Source organism: Astyanax mexicanus, chromosome 6 (assembly GCF_023375975.1).
Source record: "Astyanax mexicanus isolate ESR-SI-001 chromosome 6, AstMex3_surface, whole genome shotgun sequence".
In the NCBI taxonomy this organism is placed as follows: Eukaryota; Metazoa; Chordata; class Actinopteri; order Characiformes; family Acestrorhamphidae; genus Astyanax; species Astyanax mexicanus.
In genome coordinates this window covers 41,533,281-41,558,135 of record NC_064413.1, presented here as the reverse complement: position 1 = coordinate 41,558,135, position 24,855 = coordinate 41,533,281, and the positions used below count along the sequence as shown (strand labels likewise).

The window sequence follows — 24,855 nt, the reverse complement described above, 5'->3', positions numbered from 1 at the left end:
TTCAATGTGTGCCTTTTTTCTATTGTAAATTATTACTTAAGTCATCCAGACTATGAAGGAACACTCCAAAGTGTTAAACATTTAGATGAGCTCGTATCTGGGGTACTGTTAACTTTCTAGGTTTCTAGGGCTGGTAACACTGATGATCGTGTGAAACAGAGGTAACTCTTAGTTTTCCTTTCCTGGGGCGGTCCTGATGATGGCCAGTTTCATCATAACATTTTTGATGGTCTTTGCGACTGCAGTTGAGAATACATTCAAAGTCCGTAAAATTACTTACATTTTTTTCTCTACTTAATTGAGTAGGTCTTGACATAATATGGATTAAAACATTACTTAAATAGAGCTATTCACTGTGTACCAACTCTACCTCTTCACAACTTTACGACTGATACTCTCAAACACATTAAGAGACAAGAAATTCAAGTAACTAACTCTTGAGAAGTTCAGCACAGCTGTTAACTGAAAGCCATTCCAGGTGACTCAGCCTCATAAAGCTGACTGAGAAAATTCAGCCAAGATTTGCAAAGCAGTCATCTAAGCGACATTTTTCTTCATAGTTTGAATGACTTTAGTATTAATATACAATGCAGAACATTTTAAAATACTGGAAGATCTCTGAATTTAAGGTGTGTCCAAACTTTTGACTGGTATTCTAGTTCAATCCAGTACTTGGCTGGTCTGCAGATACGCTGAAGCTCTGAATAATAACTGAATGAGTGAACAAAGTGATGAAAACAAAATAGATGGCACACCTTCTAATCTTCTCATTACAGCGGGAGAGCGAATTAGTGCAGCCAAGTCCGGTCACTTGTACATGATTAGTGTTAAAAATCAATTTAATTTGTAATTAACATTAACTTGATTTCCTCACGTCTCTCTCTTCAGTGAAGTATAATAATCTGTTTAAAAACGTATTTGAAAAATATATATTTTAAAAAGTGTTATGTAACACTCTGGCAAGTTAAAAAAAAACAGAGATATATACTAGACAATATAATCAGCTTATAAATAGAAGGCAGACAGAGCTCGCCAAGTTCTGCTTAGTGTGTTCCTAGAAGAGAAAACTGCATGAACCTTGTCATATTTGAGTAATGAGAGTTTATGATACATGATATATGGAAGTAATGTATTGTGAACCTAAAACATCAAACACTCTCTTTCCAAAGGCAAAATCATCATAGGTAACCTAAACAGAGCTTTAAATAGACCATTTAAAAAAAAAAAACTAACAGTCCTGGCTTATTTTATTTAAGCCCCAAAATGTACATACATCCCGCCCAATAGCAAAATCCTTTAAAAAGCTAGGCACAATAGTTACTTCGAAAAGACTAAAAACTAATGCTGGCCAACTGTGTGAACTGTGTGTCATTATGAGCCCGAGCCCAATTTTAAGCAAAATCTGTTAAAAAATGATGTTAGTAAACAGTGCAACACGGAAGAAGCACAGGGCTATTATTTAAAAACACTTTTTATTAAGAATGGAGCTCCAGTGGAGGAGCTCACGTGTGCTGCGTGATTATTGCATTCTAATGTGTGCTACTTTTCAAAGTGTGATTTGTATCTTTGTTATTCTGATTATGACAATATAGGTTTATATAAAATAAATTTATTATAATCAAAAACATAGGTCTACGTCCCAGAGTAAAGTGATGGGAAACTCTAATACTGAATGTATTACAGGCCCTATGCCTCACTATGCAGGTCCTGTCAGCCAATCAGAGCAGAGTTCATATTTTTTAAAACATACTCACCATAAATGTTAAAGCAAAAATTAACTAATTTGATTTGCCAGGTAATGTTAAAAAAGCTTCCACATCACCATTAATGAAGCCCAAGCCCTCTGCCATGTCAACCTTTAAAAATATAAATATGGACTATACAAAATGTATTAGCCAATGAAATTGTTGATGAAGTTAACTACTTACTTAATTACTTAACTAACATCCTACTGTGTTCTAAATCTAATATACATGTCTAAGAGCATGTTCACACGTGGCAATTTTTTTTTCTTTATTTTGTCTCCTGTAGGGATATGTTTGATGTAATTCTATGTGATAGGCCAGTCTCCCACCCTGAGGTTCCAGTTCTCATCTATCTAACCTCTTAAACTCCCTGGAACCACTGATGGTTGCTGGCTTTTGTTTTTCCATTATTATAACTTTGGATCAACTACACTGCTCCAAATGATATCATTTGATGATTAATTCTTAGGGTGTAATAAATGGCACAAATATAAGGCAAGAATTAGATGAATGAGGACGGGTTAAGTAGGGTAGGGGCTTCAGCCTACAGTAAGGTAAATCAATAGGAGCAGTTTTTTTATATATAAAGTTTAATTTGGTTAATGTTTCTCTATGTAATCTAGTGTACATGTAGATATTAAGGATATGTTACAAAACAATCAATAGGAGAATTCTATTAAAAGCAGCAGGTTAAATTGTTTTAGCGCTCAACAATAATTTCTATTAAAAACAGGAAATACATGTTACTGCATATAGAGGAACCTAGTATACAATATTGATTAAATGCATTTATACTTCATACCTTCGTGCAATTACTGGGTCAGTCTCGTTACACTGCAGCCTGAAACACATCCAGGAAATGTTACCTGAAAACAGGGACCTAAGTAGGCTACCTGAACTGCAGCAATTTAAAATCGACAGACTTCGATTTCTACACTTGAGTTTTCTGCGATCACTAAACCCTCAACTTTACACATTTCAGCCTATGGTTATTCATATGGTTATGCCTGAATAAAATGGTATTTCTCATTGCTCACTGTTTTCTATCACTGGAATGACCTGGTCTTCAGTGTAGGACCCGGAGCTCAGGTACTCAAATGCTCTCTGGCTCTGAGTGACAAACTGCATTATGGGAGAAAAGAGCACCTCTCTGGTAGAGGAGCGCCGTCTGATCATGTTAGAGGGGGTCAGCACTGGGGAATCCAGCTCCACAGAGCCTGAACGCTGGCCATCCTGCTTCAGACTGCCCTTACGTCTATCAGGTGTCTTGACTTGGTTCTCGGTTGTCTCTGGCTCTGGGTGGTCATCTTCATTCTCATTCGGCTGTAGGTCTTCTTCATCCTCAGTTGGCTCTGGCTCTGGCTCAGGCTCTGGCTCTGGGTCTTCTTGGATCTCATTTGGCTGTGGGTCTGGAAGCTCATCTTGAGTCTCAACTGGATCTGGGATGAGGTCTTTAGCTGGATCTGGTATGATGGCTTCACCTGAGGTTGATTCTAGATTTGAAACTGGAGAAATGGATTTAGCTGGGACCGGAGTTGGAGCTGGGGTGGAAGCTGCGGCTGGTGATGGAGTTGGAGCAAGGGATGGAATCATGGCAGAGCCACTGGCAGAACTACGGCGGGCATAACGGGCATAAAGGCTTCTGCGGCGACGTGGGCGACCATCCATAGCCTTTAGAAAAAGGCTGTTGCCAGAGCTACGAGGGGACGCACCATCCGGCAGTTCGAATTCTGGCATATTCTGATCTGAAGACTGCTGAATCTGAAGAACAGACATAGGTCGGTTTAGTTCAGCATCATTCAGGTATTTGTTTAGTTCAACAGTGTATTATTTTGGGTGTTTTACAAAAAAATTCTACCATTATGTGAGTCATTTTGTCAGTATTTCAAAATTGCAGCATCACCAAGGCCAAGCCATAGTCTCGTTAGGCAACTTTTTTTTAAAAGAAGAAGATTTTTATTTAAACAAATGTTTTTTTTTTTAATTGGCAGCCCACTGGTAGAGACCCTTATTTATCTTATTTACTTACACCAAGAGGTTTACCAACTCTACCACTGGAACTGCCGCAACTAAACTAAGTGGACAAAAATAAACCCATAAACACAAACACATACATATAACCCTCATCCCCAGGATGTTAGGATCTCCCTAAGAACCTCTAATCCCCCTACAAATATTCAGCACAGCCACAGTATTTTCACAGTATGTTTGCTTGTTTCCACCTGTTGCAAAATGAAATATTTAGCATGTAAATGTTGCTGTAATTAAGGTTGGCATATCATTGTTCCAGATTTTTGTCATATTATATCCAAATGCAAGACATCAGTATAGATTTAGGGGCCTTCTCATTAGTGTATTTGCAATATTTGAGATTTTTTTTGTATTGCATTTTGCTGCTTAAGAAGAAGAAGAACAAGAGTGCTCTAAAGCACCACAAGTGCCTGCCACTGCTTGGAATACAAGCTATTTCAATGAAAAGAAAATATGAATAGGACTTGGCTGAGTCTCTGTAAATGATTCAGTTTCAAAACAATTACACCGTGCAAGTATAATTGCTTTATTTAAAAAAAGGAATTGAAAATAGAGAGCTAGAGATGCAGCTCCCTAGGGACAAAGAGTAAAGTACAGGTACAGAGGTTTTCATTTATCCAGTACAATATAATACTCTGCTTAAATTAGAACACAGATCTCAGAAGAACAAGGAGACCGCATTAGATTGAAATTGCACTGCAGATTGCATGTTGGTAATGCACTTGATAGAAACTAGGGGAAAACAAGGGTTATTAGGGCTTTTTCTGAATATAGACCATATTACTGTGCTACTGGTAGCTCTTAGGCCAAATGTGGAGCATGGTCTTTAATCTTTTTTTTTTTTTGTTGTCATCTTTACTTTCCTTTACAGATACGTGGAAGCTGAATATAAAGCTATCCTTTCTGATGCTCTGGTACACGCTTTAGTGACCTAATATTATACAGGGTTTACAGCCTTGGATTTCTGCAATGACTACAGAAAAAATGTGATCTGATCATTATGTAAGATCCCATTTACATTTGTTTATTTCATGCATTTTAAGTTTCAACATTATATCTGAATAAATATACAGTGTAAACACTGCCAAGACTAATTAAAAACAGATCAAAGCACTTTATGATGGTCTGAGACGAATTTGAGCCACATAAACAGTATAAACACATCCATCTCTCCCAGTACAACTGTAACACCAGGACATATAGCAGAATAATGAGCAAATTTGCATATCCTGATCTGTCCCTCACAACAATCTGATTTCAGTTAGTTGTCTACTAACCATAGACCTATTTGACTACAGAGTGTGACTACATGTGGCTAAAATCTAATCAGGACTAACTAAACTCAAGATGCACATACTGTGTTTTTCAGACTATAAGGCGCACTATCAATAATCGTCTATTTTCTGGTCTTTTTTTATATATAAGGCACACTGGATTATAAGTTGCATTATGCGACACTAATAAAAACAGGGGTGCCGCCATGTTTTCCTTCTAATTCTGCAGGTCTCGCCACTGGGTGGTAAGACCTGTAAAGCTAAGCTAAGTAAACAAAACTGTAATTCTTGAACAAATCTATTTTAAATCTATTTTAAAGCACTGGATGTTAATCTACACAGACTTCTCTTCTAAAAAACTGTTTATTTGGGTAAGTAAAGTGCTTCTGTTTATTTACAGCTTACAGCTTAGATTTCTAGATCTCCACTTTAGCTGGGTGCAGCAATATTAGCATTAGCAGCTAACTGCTAGCGCTAGCTTTCGGTTAGAGCTAGTAAATGCTGCCCGTCAGAGCTACACTGAGGATCCCTGAGCATTCCAATAGGTGAGGGTGATATTAGCTAGAAATTTGTCACATGTAGATTGTTTTAACACGATAAGCTCACAGGCTACAGGCCGATAGGCTATACTCGCCTCTGAACAACGAAAGAGCTGGCGCTTACTGCGGATAGCAGCTAATGCTAATAATAAACACCTATCAATAATGTTTTCAATTGTAGAGTTGCGATTTGTAAATTGATGTGCACCCACGTTTTTGACAATGCTTACGTAGGCATTGTTCACATTAGACAAATTTTCCATAATGAATAAATGCATCATCAATCAAGTTTTATGTGACTTTTTATTTGATTTATTTAACAATTGATTCCATTGTGTGTTTATGTGTGTTTGTTTTGTTCTCTCACCAGGTCATACAGTGGTGTTGTGTTGATAAGGAGCTGGATGAGAATCTGGCCCAGCTCCAGCAGGTCATCCATGACAGTGCGCACCTGATCAGGCAGGGTCAGGAGCTGCTGGACGGTTGGAAACTCCTTCAGGGCCTGCACACCTGCGCTGAACTGAGCCAGGATCAGTGACTGAAGGGCCTGCACTCTCTGCACCTGAGCCGTGTACAGCGACAGCAGCAGCTGCAGCAGCGACCACACGCCCTCCAACAGCCCGGTCAGCCCCACCTGGCCATCAAACACAGCACGACAACACCAGTGAGGACAAATCACACCTTAAACAAGACCTTGTGAACAAGCAAAGGGTGTAAATGCCATCGCTTCCGGTCACACATCCACTAAATGTTTGCATGCGGATGACTGCAGCTTCAAAAACGTGAATGCAATTAGTGTATGCTTCAGGAGGTTTGCAGGGAAACACGCTAAATGGTCAGAGCTGTTTTCACGAGCGTGTTGTCCCAAATATGTCCATCTCTCTCTCTCTCTCTGTCTCCCTCTGATCCTGTCTCTCTCTCCCTCTCTGTCTGGTCCCCCCACCATCTCCGTTTTTGTTATTGTTTATTATTCTTGTCCTCCAGCCGAACAGGGCACACTGTGCCCCGTGCATTTCTTCCCATGGCCCGACAACCAGACAAAAATGTTTTTCAAGTTCCTCATTCAGAATGAGTACTTACTCAAAGCCGAGATCTCACTCAGACTCATTATTATAAATTTTAACTCTGTTAAAATTTTAAATTACTGTAACTCAACACACCATTAAAACCACTGTCAGGGACTTTCGAGAAACAAAGTGACAACCCTCGTACTCATGTTTCTAACACAGAGATGAAAGGTGTTTTGAGCATGTTTGTGGGTACATTCAAACAACCATACAATCCAAAAAAATGGTTCTGAGTGGTTGTTGGTTTTATTTTGCACCTAACAACAAGAATACATTTTTTACATGTTTTTAACCCAAATAAATGATTTTTTGTGATACTTGTGTGTTATTAGTTAATGTTCAAACTGGCATGGCCACTAATTTCCATGGCCAATGATGATTTGGAGGTTTAGAGTGCCTTTTATATAGGAAGGTTAAAACTCACACCGTTCTGATTGGCTCTTGGCAGCATCCATCAATGTTTAGTCATTCCCCCTCAGGCTACCTTTTCCTATGTGTTCACTTGAAATCTATATTGTACTGTATTTGCATGGTGTCAATGTTAAAGGCTGTAAAAGCTAGTGACAATTTGTTTTTGCAGCTGAGTATGGGACCACTCTTATAGATTGCACTAATATAGATTTATTTTAAGTTTGTAATATTTTTTAAAGTTTAGATTGATAAACAATGGATTAGAGTAGTTTCATAAGCATGTTTACATGATGAAAACAAAAATGTAGAACCCATGCCTACGACTACATTTTTTAGGGCTTTGAGCAGCAGAAAGTGTGTCATAAAAAATAAATAAATAAACGGAATACATGGGTGATTACAGTTTATATAGTCTTAAGAATCACTTATCATGATTAAAAGTTTGTAATCTCGTTCCTAATAATTTTTTTATTCAGTTTGTAAATAAAACAATTCTTTTCCATTCTTTTTTAGCGAAAGGTGCTTTGCCACAAACTCAAAGCTGTCAACATAGTCTGAAATTGAACTGACAGCCAAGCCATCACGTGGCCTTGGAGGGAGCCCAGCTGGGCCCTGAGCCAGGCAACGTGAGTGTGAGAGGAGACGACAGCACTGAGGAACTGGGGGGTTGGTTTGGCGAACTCAGGCACATGCTGCTGACGTCCCAGTTCACCCCTATTAGTTTTGGTGCAAAGAAAAGTGGGTCGGCCAAATGTGGTGGGGAGATCCTGTTGAGTTTTCCTGTCTTCTAGGTCCAACAGGACCCTAATGGGGGCTGCAATCTGGACATGGACACTACCAAAGAATAACCATGGCGTGCCATCCTGTCGTCTGCCATAGTTTGGTGAGATGGAGGTGAGAAGGTTGTGGAATACAATGGAAACACATTTTTAAAAACAAATAAGTCAAAAATAAGACTAATGCACACTAACTTACAGCCATGAGTTATGCACCTGGAAAGGTGTGTAATGATTCATACCTCTGCCCTTTACTCCAGTCTCTCTGGGGCGTCTGCTGGTTTTACTAATGAGCACCATGCCAAGTGGAAGTGAACCGAAGTAGCAGCAGCTCTCCCAGGCTCACAGGCCCAATTACAAACTGCCCCACTGCTGGGAAAACTCCAACCTGACTCTGCAGGACCCAGTAAGGCTCCTTCAGTCCTTTCAACCCCTATCCAACTTGATAACCTCCCGTGCGTATCATGCTGTGACCTGCCACATGTCTCAACAGGCCACCTCAGAGCCTATGAGGTGGAGAGAATAATAGGTTTTTTTTCCACTGAGGGAGCATAGGAAACTGTAATGGACGATTATGTTGGATATTTTGCCAAATCCCAATGGGCCCTGACAAGAAATGTACAATAAAGGAGCATAATGTCAAATAACAGCTTTAACGTCATGTTGTAAAAACACTGACTGTATAAGCAAAAATACCAATTCTGTTATTGGTACTTTATTGGTGTCACTGGTGTCATGGGTACAGCTGAATCAAAGTTTTAACCACCTGGGAACTCTTTAGCCAGGTTTGTAATAGGAAAAGTTTTGGACAAATCATTTGTCTTAGAAAATGCTACAAAGAGTATGTATGTGCAAAGAATTGTAAATCAAATAAATATTTAGAGTTTAAACCCTTTCAAAAAGTAAAGTGAGTATTTTTTGGGACTTTGTAAGGAGAGCACTGGTCAGAGAAGCAGCCAGGAAGCCCATGGTTACTCTGAAAGAGCTGCAGAAATCCACAGCTCAGATGGGAGAATCTGTCCACGGGGCAACTATAAGTTGGAAGAAAACCTGCAGGATGATGCAAAAGATTTGAGACTGGGAAGAAGATTGACCTTTCAGCAAAGCCTGACCTAAATCCCATTGAGCATCTGTGGCAAGACATGAAGATTTCTGTTTACAGAAGTTCTCCATCCAACCTGGATGAGTTTGAGCTATTTTGCAAAGAAGAATAGGCAAAAATCTCGAGTCTCGAGGTGGCCAAAGCTGGTAGAGACATACCCCAAAAGATCTGCAGGTGTAATTGCAGTGAAAGGTATCTTTATTAAGTATTGACACATTGACTGAATACTTTTGCACATCACACTTTTCAGATTCTTATTTGATTAAAATGTGACAATTATATGCTGCATTTTGTTGGTCTATCACTTAAATTCTCAATAAAGAGAAGATGTCTCAAAAAGTAACAAACATCACAATTACAGGTTATCAAATCTGCAAACTAATGTTTCTTTTACTTTTGTTTTCTAAGGAGTCCGAACCTTGCGAGCACCATAAAATTAATATTTTAATACAACAGTCTAATTTAGCTAAGTAGCCAAATCAACCTAACAAGCAGCTTTTATATTGAACTAGGTGATAAAATAATCTCCTTGTATTTCAGTTTAGGAAAAGTACAATCTCCATTTGAAGACTGCATTAAAACAGTAATTTGATCAATTAAATGAATTCAGTTAACCTCCCAGCACTACTTATACATTATATAAGCCTCTACAGTTAAGTAAACAGCTATCCTATAGGCCAGTCCTCACGTAGCCAGCACTGCTAATCTGATGAATCTCTATGTTTCCACCATCCACTCCTCTGAATCAGGTAATCAAAGGCAGCACGCTTCACTGAGTCAGTATAATCAGCTACTGCACACCTGCGAACTGCAGATCTGCTGCTGAAACACTGATAATGTTATGGCTAACACTTTGCACATTTAATCACTTAATCATCTTTCTAAACATATGTGTTACTGGAAAGTGTTCCTCAAAAAACACATAATTAAATATTTAATTTGATGAAAATAATACTTAATTTAAACTCCCACCATCGGAGTTAGGGCAGAAACCTCACAGAGGTTCACTGTCTGGTACATGCTGTCTAGGGGTGATGGCCTGGATTGCCTGGTCTTCTAAACTAAGGCTTTCTTCAGAAGTAAATTCTGATCTGTAGATTTGTGTTTTGGCTGTCTGGGTGGGTACAGAGAGCTCAGAGCTGCACGTAGCCACATGTCCCATGGGGTGCCCAGCTCAATCACCACTCTCCTTAGTCCAAACAGTTTCTCAGGCAGCCAAAACACATGGTACAGTCTGGGACAGAGGGTGTGTATGTGTCTAGAATAATCTGAAAGTCTTTCTGTTTCTTTCTGTTCTTCATATAGAGAGGACAAAAAAAAATCTGGGGCAAAGGGCATCTCGACCACTGATGAGAGTGATACTCAAACAAACATACCAAAATAATTCACAGTAAACCTGTCATTATAAGACAGCATAAGCTCAGAATTAGTTCCATATACAGACTCTGTGGTGTGGACTTTATTTACTTTGGAAGGACAAATCATTGCATTATCAATGTAACTTCAATAATTTTAGCTGACTTCAATATTGCCAATGAGGTTTTTAGCATAAAGAATTTGTTTAATATGAATATGAATAAGCCAGTTTGTCAACGCCGGTTTAAAACTGTGTTTTAATTAACTAATTTTTTACTTATTTAAAATATTTTAAACTTTTTTATATTCCAATTCCGAAAAAGTCAGAATTATCCTAATATTAATAAAAAGCAAAATTATATTATCATTACATCATCAGCATAGAATGGTTCTAAAATGTTTTACCATTTACCATTTTTGGTACATTATAGCATCCAAACAAAAATAGTTCTTGTGAAAGGCCTAGATATAGTTTTTAAAGTCTAACTCAGGGGTTCTTAACCAGAGTATCGCAACCCCCAGGGGGTTGTGACATACTTACTGAGGGGTCTCGTTTTCTCAGCTAAATTTGTGATAAATCATATTTGGGTGCTGTTTTTCAAACTGAATATCAGACTTGATTTAGGGTACCGCATGCTTAAAATAGCTCCCTTTTTTATAAAGTTTTCTTTTCACTGATTCAAACTGACTAATTCGGCATACTACTCGACTGTTCGATCTCAATCTCGATTCAGGTTCACACATGGCTCTGCAAATCCAGGTTGGAATAAAATGAAGCATTTTTGAAGGAAAAAAAGGAAGAAAATATGATAAAAAGTACTCGAAATGTGGATTTTTGCAGCCCTTAAACAGAGGTTCACAGAACACTCTCTGCCTGATTTCTGGATTTCACTGTAACAGGGATGGGGTGTCGTGAAAGTTTCTGGAGCCTGCAAGGGGGTCGCACAGTTAAAAAGGCTAAGAACCCCTGGTCATTGCACACAACATTTTATTCATTTGTGTTTCATCTGCACATCTCATGTGTAGATGAATGTTTCACATTCTGAGTTAAGATAATACTGTATAATAACAGGCAACAGGGAGCATTGACGACATGGTTGTGGGTTCAATACTCAGGTTTGGCAAGCCTCCACTGTTGGGCCACTTGTTCAGTTGTCAACCCCTACTGCTCTCTGTGTGCCACAGCAATGACTACCCACTGCTCCGGACAATTGTTCTCAATGTATCACTGTTTGCGTGTTAAATGTTAAAAGCGAAGGCTAAAGTCCAACTGTGTCCAGCACAAGTATGGTTTATATACTGTGGTCTTCTTCTTCTTTTAAACAAATGTAGATTTCAGATTTCAGTAATTGCTAACCCCTCTCATCTTTTTTTTTATTTTTTTTTTATTATTATTTTATTTCTGATTTTTCCCCATTTTCTCCCAATTTGGATATCCAATTGTCCCACCCCTTTGTGTGTCCCCATCACCGGTGACGCCCGTGACCCTTGGAGGATGCGGACGAGCACACGCCTCCTCCGACATGTGTGAAGTCAATCACCCCTTTTTTCGAGCTGCTGCGGATAAATCATTGCCTGAGCAGCTAGCGCGCTCGGAGGAAAGCACAGCAGCTAGGTTCCGATTCATCCGCTCACAGACGCCTCGTGCCGCCCAGCGCCACCTTAAGTCTGATGGGGAGAGAGCGCCATCTACCCACCCCAGAGGGAGCAGAGCCAATTTTGCTCCCTCTGAGCGCCGGCAGCTTGATGGCAAAGCTGCACGAACCTGCGACCTCCCGCTCATAGTGGCAGCGCATTAGACCGCTGGACCACTCGGCGCCCCCAACCCCTCTCATCTTGATAACAGGAAAAGACTCTATAGCTAAAATCATGTGGACAAAAATCAGGGTTTGATTGTATCTAAAGCACACTGTTCCACAAGTCCTTTGTCTTGATGTTCTCTGACTAACTTTAGTTTAACTTTTGCCCTGATGTTTTTTAGAGAGAAGGGTTTCCTCCTTGCACACCTCCCATAAAAATCTAACTTGTTTAGTCTTTTTCTGATGTTGTATTATAAAATCAACGACAGCAAGAGCTACTTGTAGGTACCATGATGATATTTTTTATGATATAGTCCACTCTTGGGCGGAACTTGCTAGTAAGCCTGATCCGGCCATGCTGCCAGGTGTTTTAAATGTTCTCCACTTCTAAATTATTACATGACAGTGACAAACTTTGTACACATATAAAACTCTTCTTTTTGAAGGTCTCTAGGAGCAAAACAAACTAAATGTCCGAGGTTCTAACTATTCATAAACATTAAACACTAAAAAATCTATTTCTATTCATTTCATTTTACAAATTATCTTTCAGTTTTATTTGTTCTGTTAAATTTCTCAAGGTTTTCATGGGGTGTCCTAATTTGATTAGGACTGTAGGACTTTTAGTTTTAGTTCATTCACTTTTATATTATTGTAACAGCTAAACTCATGAGAGAAAAAAAATGTTATATTTAGTGAAACCCAGAGAAGTTTATGAGATTATGAGACATAGAAAGTGAAGACAAAAATATATTGTCACCCAGAGGAAAACTACAAATTCCAAAATTCCAGGAAGTGATCAGTGCAAATCAGGCACACCTGTTGGCACTAGTATATAAGGCCATGGCAAGCATCACTACCCTTATCTACCCCTTTGTAGAGGGGTAACCAGTAACAAAGGATATTTAAAGAATAAAATAAAAAAGATAGCCAAAAACAGGATCTCAAAAAAAAAAAGTTAAAATAGGAGTTTTCAAAAGAAAGCAAAGAGATCTTAAAAGAATGCCAAACAAAAGAAAAAAAAAATATTTTGGTTACAGTGGCTTCTACAAACGCAGTTAAATCCCAATAACTGTATAAAGCATAAACGCTGTGATTCCATTTCCTTCCATTCTACACCAAAACAAAAATGTCTGTCATATCAAATGTGTTGTCCATGTCTTTTTTACTATTTTTCTTTGACTGAAAGGAACACAATTCCATAGCTAAAAGCCTGATGTTTTCTTTCTTATGAACAAGCCCATCATGCATAGGATAAGCTTGTAATCTATTGAACACAGCTGATGTTTTACGATTCACTGACTTACAGTAGAAAGGGAGTAAAAGAGTAAATCACAGCTTTTCATCAGATAAATCTAGCCTGGAACCCAAACATGAAGTGCCTCTCTGCAGATAAGACATTTCTATAGGACAGGTGAGAGTGGCTTCATTAAGAAAAGGCCCCCCACAGTCTGTGTGGAGGCCTGAGGTGACAGTGTGACTTGTAATTGCTAACTTTGTCCGACGTGCAATATGTCTGCCCTCATGGTACCTTATCTCTCATCAGTGAATCCCAGGAGACCTGGACAAGAACACGTAATTACAGTGAGTCGTGCACAGACAGCATGAGCCTTAGATGCTGTTCTCAAACAGGAAGCCACAGGGATACCCGGGGCAGTTTCAGCAGCTGGAGCATGGTGGAGGGCACGTAGCGCTTTCTATTTTTACCCTCAAAAAAAGGAGATGGCAAAAAGATATTTTGGGTGCAGGATCTTCAAACATCGAACATTCTGTGAAATTTTAACGTCTGACGCAATCTGTAAAAAATAAATTCCTTTTTAGAATGTGATCAGGCCGTCATTACACAATAAATAAATATCTCCATGTCAGTGGGCTTATTTTTGTGGTAATCGCCTAGATCTTTAATGTTTTTAACACTAGCAGCTTTTGATGTTTGATCTAATAATTTGATACACAAATGATCAAATGAAAAGTAAATGCGGAACTGTGGAGAATACAGATGAAATGACTTTCTTAGCACACTGCATCCGGGTTTTCTCAGAAATCTGGCCCACAACAGCCTCCTAAAGTGCTCCTGGTCACTTAAAGTAATCTTTTTGCACACTAACAGAAGCTGTGTTAACTTTTTAGACCATAAAAGCATGACCCATGGATTATTAGCAGATTGCTTGGCTATACAATTAGTCTGTTTAAAATAATCAAACAACCCATACACTCAACCTCTGGGAAATTATTTATATTTTCCTCATATTCAAAGAGAGTGTAGAACATAAGGTATTGGGAGTACTACTGTAAGTTTGTAATAGGCTTAGCAGGTGGCCCACTACTAGCCTTACTACCTATATTAGACAGGACAACACATCCATATTAATCATATTTGTGTTTGACACAGATGGAATGTGACCTCTACCATCATCCCATCTGTGCAGTGAATACACACACACATACAGTGGGTGGCCTTGGAGCTTGGGGAGCAATGAGGGTTAAGGCTCTTGCTCAAGGGCCTAACAGTGGAAACTCCCAAACCCGGTTATTTAACCCACAACTCAGTCTTCAGTAACCTGGTTAACTACTGCCACCACTGCAAAACAATTTACTACAGATGATGCTGTAACCACTACAAAACTAATCCGGAATTTGGGATAGAGGTGCCCTAATGATTAGTGCACTGGGTTACTGATGATAGGATTGTGGGCCTGTTGGGCCCTTTGTGCCTCCTGAGGTTGCCCACTGCTCCAGGCACATGTGCTCACTGTCCATTGTTTGTTTGTGAGTACCTACTAGTATATGTGTGTTCACTGCACGGATGGGTTAAGGGGAGAAATGGTGAATGTGCTCGCCTTGTCTAATGTTAGGCTAGTTGTGGGTTAGTATTATTACTTCTACCTTAAACCAACTACACACCTAAACATAGCACAGAAAGTAAGGGAATATGTGTTTGGTAGATTATTTGTTTGCTGTAACAATGCTTATTGGCAAAGATTTATACTGTAGGAAATTGTCAATTGTTAATTTCACCTTAAATGGTGCCACAAAGGAACATACATGCAGAGCTGAGCATGTGCTGTAGCAGGACCCATGTTCACCAGAAGCTAAACACAAGTGTCAGAAGCACATACTCAGCTCTGCAGCTCATCCCACAACTGCATGTTTCTTGCAAATTTGACAAATGCAAATATATTGTGTTCTTGTTTGTGACCATGCTGAGATTAAGTGGGTGAGTGGCCTACCACCTCTGCAGCCTCTCCAAGAAACTCCAACACAGTGTTCACTCTCTCCTTCAGCTTCTGGAACCTGTGGTACATCTGAAGGTACAGGCATAACAGCAGACAGCGGATACGCATCCACATCCGAGGCTCCCTGTCGTCATCATCGTCGTCTTCTTCATCTTCCTCATCCTCATAGCTCTGTACTCTGATTTCCCATTCTCGCTCTAGAGGACAAGCATTTGATCAGTCAGTCGTGGCATGGTTTGTGTCTGGGGATTCATCTAACAATATTTCTAACTGTTATAAATATATAAAGTACAATTCTGTGGTTGGTTGTTTTGCAATGGATAAAACCACCACCTGCCAGTAAGCTACCACATCTTGGGGTAGACTGGGGTTCGATTCCAGATCTGGGTGACTGAATGCTGCACTACACCAATAGGAATCCTTGGGCTAGACTCCTAACGCTACATTGGCCCACCTCTGTTATTGGAATAACCTTGTAAGTCACTCTGGATAAGAGCATTAGCTAAAGGGCATAAATGCATGAATGCCCCTTTAATGACAATAAATCATCAGTAAGTAGTAAGTGACTCAGTATCATGTGATTAAAATGTGCAATTTTTTACAACCTCCTCCACCATTCACTTCCCACACGTGCACGCTCATTTACATATTCACACACACACACACACACACACACACACACACACACACACACACACACACACACACACACATTCACTCACATTCACTCGTTGTCATGTTTTGTCAGATCAACTCACACAACCTCTGCTGCAGTGAGGAGTGTTGATGAATTGCCAACACTAAAGCCAAATAGTAACGTACATGAAATAAACTGTGTAGACTGTGTTTGTATTAAGCTATTTTATTAAGTTATGTAGGTACTGTCCGGTTAGTAGTATGGGCTACAGTTTAGGTGTAAATGTTTGTGGACACGCCTTTTAATGAATCTATTCAGCTACTTTTGACAAAGACGTGTAAATCCACACACACAGAGCCTGTTTATTCCCTGTAGAGACGTTTTTCAAACAGAACAGGACTCAAATAAACATAAACTTACTGGCACCATGCCTAATGCTGGGTGTGGGCTGGAGGGCATTGAGGGCAAGGCCCCAGCATGGAGGAACTTTTTTTCTGTGAGTGATGGGATGGTGATCTATCCAATACCTTTTGGACGGTTAGTTGGGGAGTTGGGGAAAGATAACTAATGCTTACTAACTGCTGAATACAATGAAATCCTCACAGCAAGGTTCCAAAAACTAGTCGAAAGTCTCCCCTTGACAGTAGAAACAGTAGTTACTCCAACAAAAGCAGGATAAGCTCTTTTTTTCATATTCTTACATTTACAAGAATTACGAAATAAGCAGGTGCCCCAATATTTGTCCATCTAGTTCATATAGTTTGAATATAGATTATCTGTGCTTTACTATACTATATTGTTTTACAATACACAATACACCACAATACCACAATATAGCACATCATAACTAAAAAACTCGTATGTAAAACACTGAGCATAGTGCACTAAATCCAATTAAACAGAATGATTTGCTGTATTTGATTTGATTGGTTACAGCACATGCTCTGAGACAGTGCTCAGTTTTTTTCTCTAAGCATATTTTCAATAGAGCTTGTGTGCCCCCTTGTGGTGTTTTTCACTTACGCAGGGTTGGAGGCAGTGGTAGGTAGTAGTCCACAGCCTCCTCAGAGCGACTGAGGAGCTCATCCAGGCCGGCTGTGAGGGCTTGGCCTGCTGATGTAGCCTGAGCTGCTTCCAGCACCTCCCAAGTGAATTTGAGCACCTTTTCCCACCTGTCCACCATGCCATCCAGCTCCACATTCACACGAGACTGCACATCATCCAGCCTCAGAAAGAATGTGTCTTTCAGGCGCTCAATCACCTGAGTGAAGAAGTCAAACAATACTTATATTAAGTCTCAAAACAATTACAGAACAAAGGTGGGAAAATAAGATTTCCTAACTGCAGTTCTTTCACAAAGCCGTTCTTTATAGAACCATGATCAATCATATTTAGTACTACAGCTAGCCACTTTGTTACATTGCTTTTATTATGTCCCTTATACATCTCCACAGACTATAATGTTTTTGTCAAATGTTGATTATGACCCAGTTTGAACTGAATTAGCTCTTACTTTAAATTGCTTTATTAATACTTTAAAGTTTTAATGACTATACAGTAATGCACACTCTGAACCATAGTGAAGTGTATAATTTAATGTTAAATCTAAAGCACCCTTCTGATGACACAAGCCATGGTCTAGTAGCTTGAAAGTCAATACATTTTCCCTGCCACACTGAAAGCCTTATTTTAAAGAATGTATTATTACATCTGGAGATGAGCCTCTCACCTCCTCTGCTGACTGATGAAGGATGGGAAAGGATTTTTCCAGCTGCTCCAAACCAACAAGAGCATAACTATTCACGGTTCCAACTACAGAGATAAGGCAGAGCAAAACACATGAGTTTCATTAGTGCATAGCAACAGCTAACAGATAAGCAACAGCAAACAAAACAAGGGATACATTCTAGTTCTAAAATTAGTGCATATAGTTAAAACACAGTCGATCTATATAGGAAACATTTTTCTTCATTAAAACGTTTCTTAAAGGTTCCTCTAAGCATCTAAATCACCTTCACTGTTTCAAAATGATGACCCACAAGTCGTTTATCAAGTAACAAGTAACTTTTCAACAGTTTACAATTATAAGCCTCATGCTAATGATGGGCTGTCATGGACAAATAATATGAACCATTTGGCACCAAGAATAATGCCAATATACATTCTCACAGAAATTCTTTAAATATTTTTTTAAAGTGGACACTACAGACTGTTAAAATCAGAATGAACTCTTTTTAATACTTTTGGTTTCAGACAGAACACCCTTATCCATATAGTGTATGTTGATGCACAGCTAAAATATGTATCCCATATTTAAAAATAGGAAATATAAATAGGCTTGCTTGTACATTATATCACATATTAAATACCTATTGCATAGAAAAGAAATTCCTAAAATCCAATATACATCATATATTTGAAATCTTCATATTGCCATATACTAAATACGACATGAACCTTAAACTCTGAAAGAAAGATGACAGATAAGACCTAAAAAAAAACAATTTGTTTAAGTCTCTACAGAATATTTAAAGATAATTCTCCTGGAAACCAACAGTAATGATTGTGCATATGCTGTTTATGTTTGGAGTTATAGTGTCCTCACTTTCAGGCTCCAGACGTTCTAGAAGGGGAGCTGTCCTCTGACTGGCTGCTGAGGAAATGCTGCGGACGCTCAGCTCTGTCACACCACCTACTATACCCAACAGCGGGTAACGGCGCTTGACCCCCACATACATGGCCCCGACCATCTGGAAAGCAGAGCTGACCAGTGGAAGCTTCACCACTTTCTTCAGTGCATTTCCCTGAGAGACACAAAGAGAGACATAACTCCACTGTAACTGCAGTGTATAGAACTGTTGTTAGTAGCAGAAAGACATGCTACAATGGTCTGAATCTGCTTTAGGAAGCTGAGAATGCAGAGCTGAGCTTGACCTTCGGATCCTCACCTCACTGTTCGTAGTTTCTGACATCTCTCAGCCTCTGTGGAGGAAAAGGAGAGAAGACAGAAGCTGTGTATGAATCCCAGACGTTTCGTCAGTTCATGAACTCACTGATTATGGACAGTTTCTATCTTGTTTTTTTTGTGTGACTTTTTCCACAGTTTGTGCTTCCTGCGCATGAGGCAGTCAGCTGCCAGCGGATCATAATACCGGTCTATGTTCTGCCAACACACTGTGGAAATCCAGTTAAGATTACTGACACCACACTCTTCACACTTCTTCCAGCAGCCAAATGTCTGCGAGCTTAGATAAAGGTACACTACATAAATTAATGCATTCAGCTACTTATACACCTATTTTTTATAGAATATGAATCTCTGGAGCTGGTAAATATAAACCTGTTGGTACCATGCCTAATGTCAGGTGTGGACTACAGAGGTATATATTTACTCAGTGTTGAGCTGTGAAGCAGTGGAACAGTTTCTCTAGAATGATAGTAGAGACAGTCACTCCAACAAAGCAGAACACACTCTTTTGTAATAGCACTGATTTATAAAGAACACAGAAATGACTACAGACTGATGTTTTTATTAAATGTTGATTATGACACAGTTTGACTGGTGACTGTTCGACACCCAAATGAGCAACATCTGTCCATATAGCATCTATATATGTCATAAAATATCATCAGACTTCTCACTTCTTACTGCTATACTCACCCCACACTGCATTACTTACTTTAACTCCCCATAAACTGTGAACTTTAAGAACTTTATGCGCTCATACGGGTTCTGTTTATACTTGTACTGTCATCCCATCTAAATCACCCTCCATTACTATTGCACTATTGTCTTCTATCTTACGTATCTCTATTTGTGTATTGTACATAGAGTGTCTCCCATTCTTTACATTATATAACTTATTTTCACCCCCCATCACTATTGCACTATTGTTTTCTGTCTCATATATGTCTACTGTGTCCTTGTTGTATTGTACATATAGTGTCTCCCATTCTTTTGTATTATAAATCTATTTTCTGTACTTGCTGTAATTTTGGGGAAGGAGAGTAAAGTAATTTCAATTCTCTGTATGTCCTGTACATATGCAGTATTGACAATGAAACTACTTGACTTGACTTGACTGTGTTTAGTAACAAAATCAGTTACGGGACAGTAAGGGTCAGTTTTCCCTTCAATGGAAAATCTCCATTCAAGGATACACTTGTAAAAAAAAATGCATTAAAGCATATTTTATAAAATATACTTAACATGGTAATATTGCATACTTTAGTATATTCTGTTTATTACTTTTGCATGTTTATAACATCAAACATTTCACAATTACATAAATACATAAATAAAGCTTCTTTCTTTTCCACACCCTTTATCCCAAGGCACAATTTAAGCCTTTCCCTTCCGTTAAAAATTACATTTCTTCTTCAAATACATACTCCATAAAATAATATTTAGCCAAGATACCATTCTGGGCCAGTTTACTGTATGAGATATACAATACAGGAATATCAAGTTTCACTCATATCACCAAAACCTTCAAAATATGTTATAAAAGGTGACCAAGTTTCATAGGATTTTGCCTTATGGTGTACTTTTATGGTGTATGTTTATATACACCACCAATCTAAATATAATGTGAACAGCTATTCTTACCTGTTAGTTGACTGGAGTAGATGCTGTCCTTAGGAGATCAATATGATGTATTAGGAAAGTTTGCAGTTAGATAGTTGGGCCTCTGTCTGCAGGCCTGTTTCTCTCTCCTCTCTCCTCTCCTCTCTCTTTCCTCTCTCTGCTGTTCTCTGCCTCTTTAAAGCCTCCTGTTGGCTGGCAGCTGTGAAATCCAGCTCTGCTGAATGGTTTCTCCATTTGCACGCTAGATGTACACATGATGCATTTATAATCAGCGAGTGTTTGATATGTGCGTAAGTCGCCATTCAGACATTTTTACAGGATCATCACTAATATCAAAAAAGGCAAGATGTGAGCACAGATGTTCAGTACGCTCTGTGTTACTGTGAAATGATGTTCTGTGGGCCTAAAAGGAATAAGAGGCTGTTATAAACTATTGGCTGTAATGTAGTGTCACTGTCGAGAAAAATACGTATATCTGCTTTTGCTTTTGTGTTGTTAAATTGACATTGATTAAATGCAATTGGGGCAACATTTTTTTCAGTTATTAATTCTGTGAAAGTGTTGATGTTTGATAGAGTCATTATCAAAGGGGGAAAGGTTATATTTTTAAACCTGAACTAAAGAATATAATTCATTCATGATATTATTCGCTTCTTACTGGTTTAGGTTGTGGTGGGGCCTAAACCATCTTAAATCACTGGTTGTAAGGCAGGAATCTTGCCTCTTTCCTAAATGGCTCGAGCTTAGTTTTAGTGTATTGAAAAAATACTAAAACCTCTTTATACATTAAAAGGTCTTAAACACTTACACATCTCATAAACATGCAGAATAAGTAAAATATAGGTTGTCAAATTCTGTGAAACTTCCTAGGCTTAGATTTTTTAGAAGTATTTTATCATCTTCAGAAACACAGATACTGTGAAGTATTGTAGAGAATTGTCTTGTGATATATATTAAGTATCGCAAGTAGTCTTTGTTACAGTTGGCAATGTATTGTGATAATATCGTCAAGTAAGATGCCTTGTGATTCCCATCCCTAAATAGAACACTTTGTCTTGGAGTGGTGGGTACCAGTGGGTAGTGTGTGTGCTGTCTAAGGTTAAATGTTTTTTAGTCTTTGTTTGGTGTGTTTTTGTGTGGGTTTTCTCTGGCTGCTCAATTTTTTTTTCCAAAATCTCAAAAACTCCCAGGTTTGTGTGTGTTTGTGTGTGATTTCCAGTTATGAACTGGCACTGGGGATATCCCAGCCTTGCTCCCAGTCATTGTGGTATGCTTCAGTCCTGCCACAGCCACAACCACGAGAAGTAAGTGAATGAATAATGTTATTGACAGAATTGCAGTTGGATGAATTTTAAGCAGTTTCACACACCACACCTTGTAATTCTCACGCAGAGAAATTACTATAGGACAGTGCCTATCAAAGTACACTACTATACATGGACTTTTCCATTTAATGATTTGAACCTGGAATTGGACTTGGTTCAAAGACTCAAAGACTTAAAAACCTGATTTTTAACATAATTTATTTCCTTGCATGACAATATTTCATAAAGATTATTATCTATTAAGTTCAGTTTGTTGATCAATGTCTCCACCCATCACCCACACCGGAGTTTCTTGTATAAAAGAACTGAGGTACAGGACCAGCCATTTCCAGCCAAAAGGTCCTTTAAAATGCTGGAATTCCTGCATTTTGTGTGAATATTAAGTAACAGGTCATTATAATTATTCTGTGGTATTGTTTTGGTTTAATTAAATGTAATAATGAAAAATACTGAGTAGTGCACAGACCATGTAACAGATATAATCTCACAGGTTTACGTTTATAGTAATAAGTACTAATTTTATAATAATGTATAGACAATACTGGGCTTGAGGATTATTTATTAGTACAGCTTAAAATAGAGATAAATACTTTATTGATCCCAGATGGAAAATTCTGGTAAAATGTTTTGTGTTTCATGCAGGATCACCACCAATCTCATACACTCACCCTGAACACACAACATGTTGGAGTCAGTTTAAGATTTGAGACTTGCCCGTATTGACTTGAGCATCAAGACTTAAAACTTGATTCGAGACTTGAATGTCAAGACTCAAGACTAATTTGTTGCTTGCAACTTACTAACTGTTCCCCATGTCTGCTTTCATCATAAAAATAATGAGAGCTGATGTTGGGGAATATTGTCTTCAGCTAATAATGTTAACTTTCAGTTTGACCAGAGTCTGTGAGCTTGTCTAGCCACAGCCTTCCTTTTTTACATTACATTACGCTTTTATTCAAAGCAACCTAATATAACTTAAAATAAATAGAGGACAAAACATTTAACCCTTGTTTGATCTTAACATTCTGGTTACTCCCTTTGTCCTATGGGTCAAAAATGACCCGCCCTACCAAAGCCCCCAAAAAAAGCCTAATTAAATTTTAAATCCTCCGAATTTGTTTTCTTTAGGATGATTATTTGGATGGCTGGTGTGATGAACAGGAGAAAGGTGGATAGGATAAAATGTCCTGGACATGGGCAGCTGAATACACTGTTGGCCCTGGAGTCCTTATCCTTATGATGTTTGATGCTGTGTGTATTAGAGAGAGTTTGTGCGTGGCCTTTATATATTTTTTTGGTGTTTAAATGCTTTTATAATTCATGGGTCAAAAATGACCCATAAGACAATCTTTGTACCCTAGTGGTGTAACAGCCGGCATGGAAACAAAAATAAAAACAAAGTATCACTCTTTCTAATGATGGAGTGCCTTTAGGAAAAGTCATAAAATTTAAAGTTGGAAAAAGATAGTTTAAGGTATTTTTTCTACAGCTAAACATGGTTGAGGGTCACTTTTGACCCGCAAGACAACACAAGGGTTAAAGGCAGTTTTTTTGACAGGGCCTTGAGGAGGGAATAGTGGGAGGGAATAGTGGGATAGAGAAGGAGAAGGAAAAGAAGGGAGAGCAGGAAATACGGTTAGAATTAGTTTGTTAGAGGTGTTAAGAGAGTAAGTGCTCTTTGAAGAGCTCTGTCTTCAGGAGTTTATTAAAGGTAGCGAGGGATTCTTCTGATCTGGTAGTGGAAGCAAGTTTGTTCCAATATTGGGGAACAAGGTAGGAGAACAGTCTGGATTGCTTTGTGTGAATGTTTGGCAAAGCTAGGCGACGTTTTCTGGAGGAGCACAGCAGCTTGAAGGGAACATAAGCCTTTAGAAGTGGGTACAAATAGGAGTGTTATTGCTCATTTTAGCAGCTATATTTTACACCTGTTTTGATTCCTAGTTTGCACACTTCAATGAAAAATCAGTGTGATTTTTTTTTTTTTTTTACTGGATACTTACCTTAAAATACATGGTAAAAGGCTGTTACACACTTCTTTTTACATGGCTCAATCTATAGTCAATTAGCAGTCAATACTATTCTATAGTCAATAGCCGATATATTAGACTAGACTAACCGTACCTAGATCCTCTAAAGTTAGTCATCGTTTAAAAGTTCAAAAGATGAATGTGGAAGTTCAGATTGAATTTCTAGGGACGTGTGACTGGTCTGAACTGGTGAGGGCCTGACAGAAGCTTCTTGTGTGAGAAACGAATCCATCTGAGGAGAGGAAGGAGAATGAGGTCATCACATCACCGTGACGGTGCCAACATCAGAATGCTGATCAATGGAGTCCATTATCACTCTCGTTCATCCTCAGGAAGGTGATTAAGCCCCAGCTGCCCCAAAGCTTAAGTGTTATGGATAATGCTTTATTACACGCCTTTTATTTTACTATTCTATCCTGTGATACTGTTGGGGAGAGCAAGGCTCATTTAGGTCCATATTTTTTAGGTTATGTAAAAACAGACTGGTGAAGGATATAATTTGAGTGAAAACTGTGTAAGTGGGTTTTTAAGAAAGAATTTCTTCTTAGAAATAGTTGGTGAATGAGTTTAAATTTATACTGTATAAAGGATACAGTATGTGTAGAGCCCGGGGTTCATTTTTTTCTCTGTAAAACCAGCAATGATACAGTGCAACAGACCAAAGCTGGACTAAGCCAAGGCTAAAATGCATCAGTTCTATAGAATATGATACTATGAGTGGATCTACTGTCTGCTATGCAGCCTTTGCTGATTGCACATGACTTGGTAGCATATTCAGGTTCAATAAAGTTACATATAATGCCGTTATGTACAGTTTCTAACTGTCATAATTATCACCAGACAGTAATCTTTATCTTTGGGGATTTCTCTGCTCGTTTCACTGGAAATGATCAGTATCAAATGGGAATTTCCTACCCTAATAATGAGGACATTGTTGATTAA

General features: G+C 38.6%; 1 protein-coding gene across 1 annotated transcript; it reads right to left on the bottom strand.

Annotated features, from left to right (window-relative positions):
* On the bottom strand, nucleotides 1–20,695 carry plin6 (perilipin 6). Its single transcript, XM_007249830.4, has 8 exons — nucleotides 20,583–20,695; nucleotides 18,922–18,955; nucleotides 18,579–18,777; nucleotides 17,703–17,785; nucleotides 16,997–17,234; nucleotides 15,331–15,533; nucleotides 5,957–6,223; nucleotides 1–3,506 (listed from the first exon to the last, which is right to left on the bottom strand). Exons 2-8 carry the CDS (start codon nucleotides 18,943–18,945, stop codon nucleotides 2,772–2,774), a joined length of 1,749 nt encoding a protein of 582 aa, XP_007249892.2. The 5' UTR covers nucleotides 18,946–18,955; nucleotides 20,583–20,695; the 3' UTR covers nucleotides 1–2,771.
* Between the last annotated feature and the right edge of the window lie 4,160 nt (nucleotides 20,696–24,855).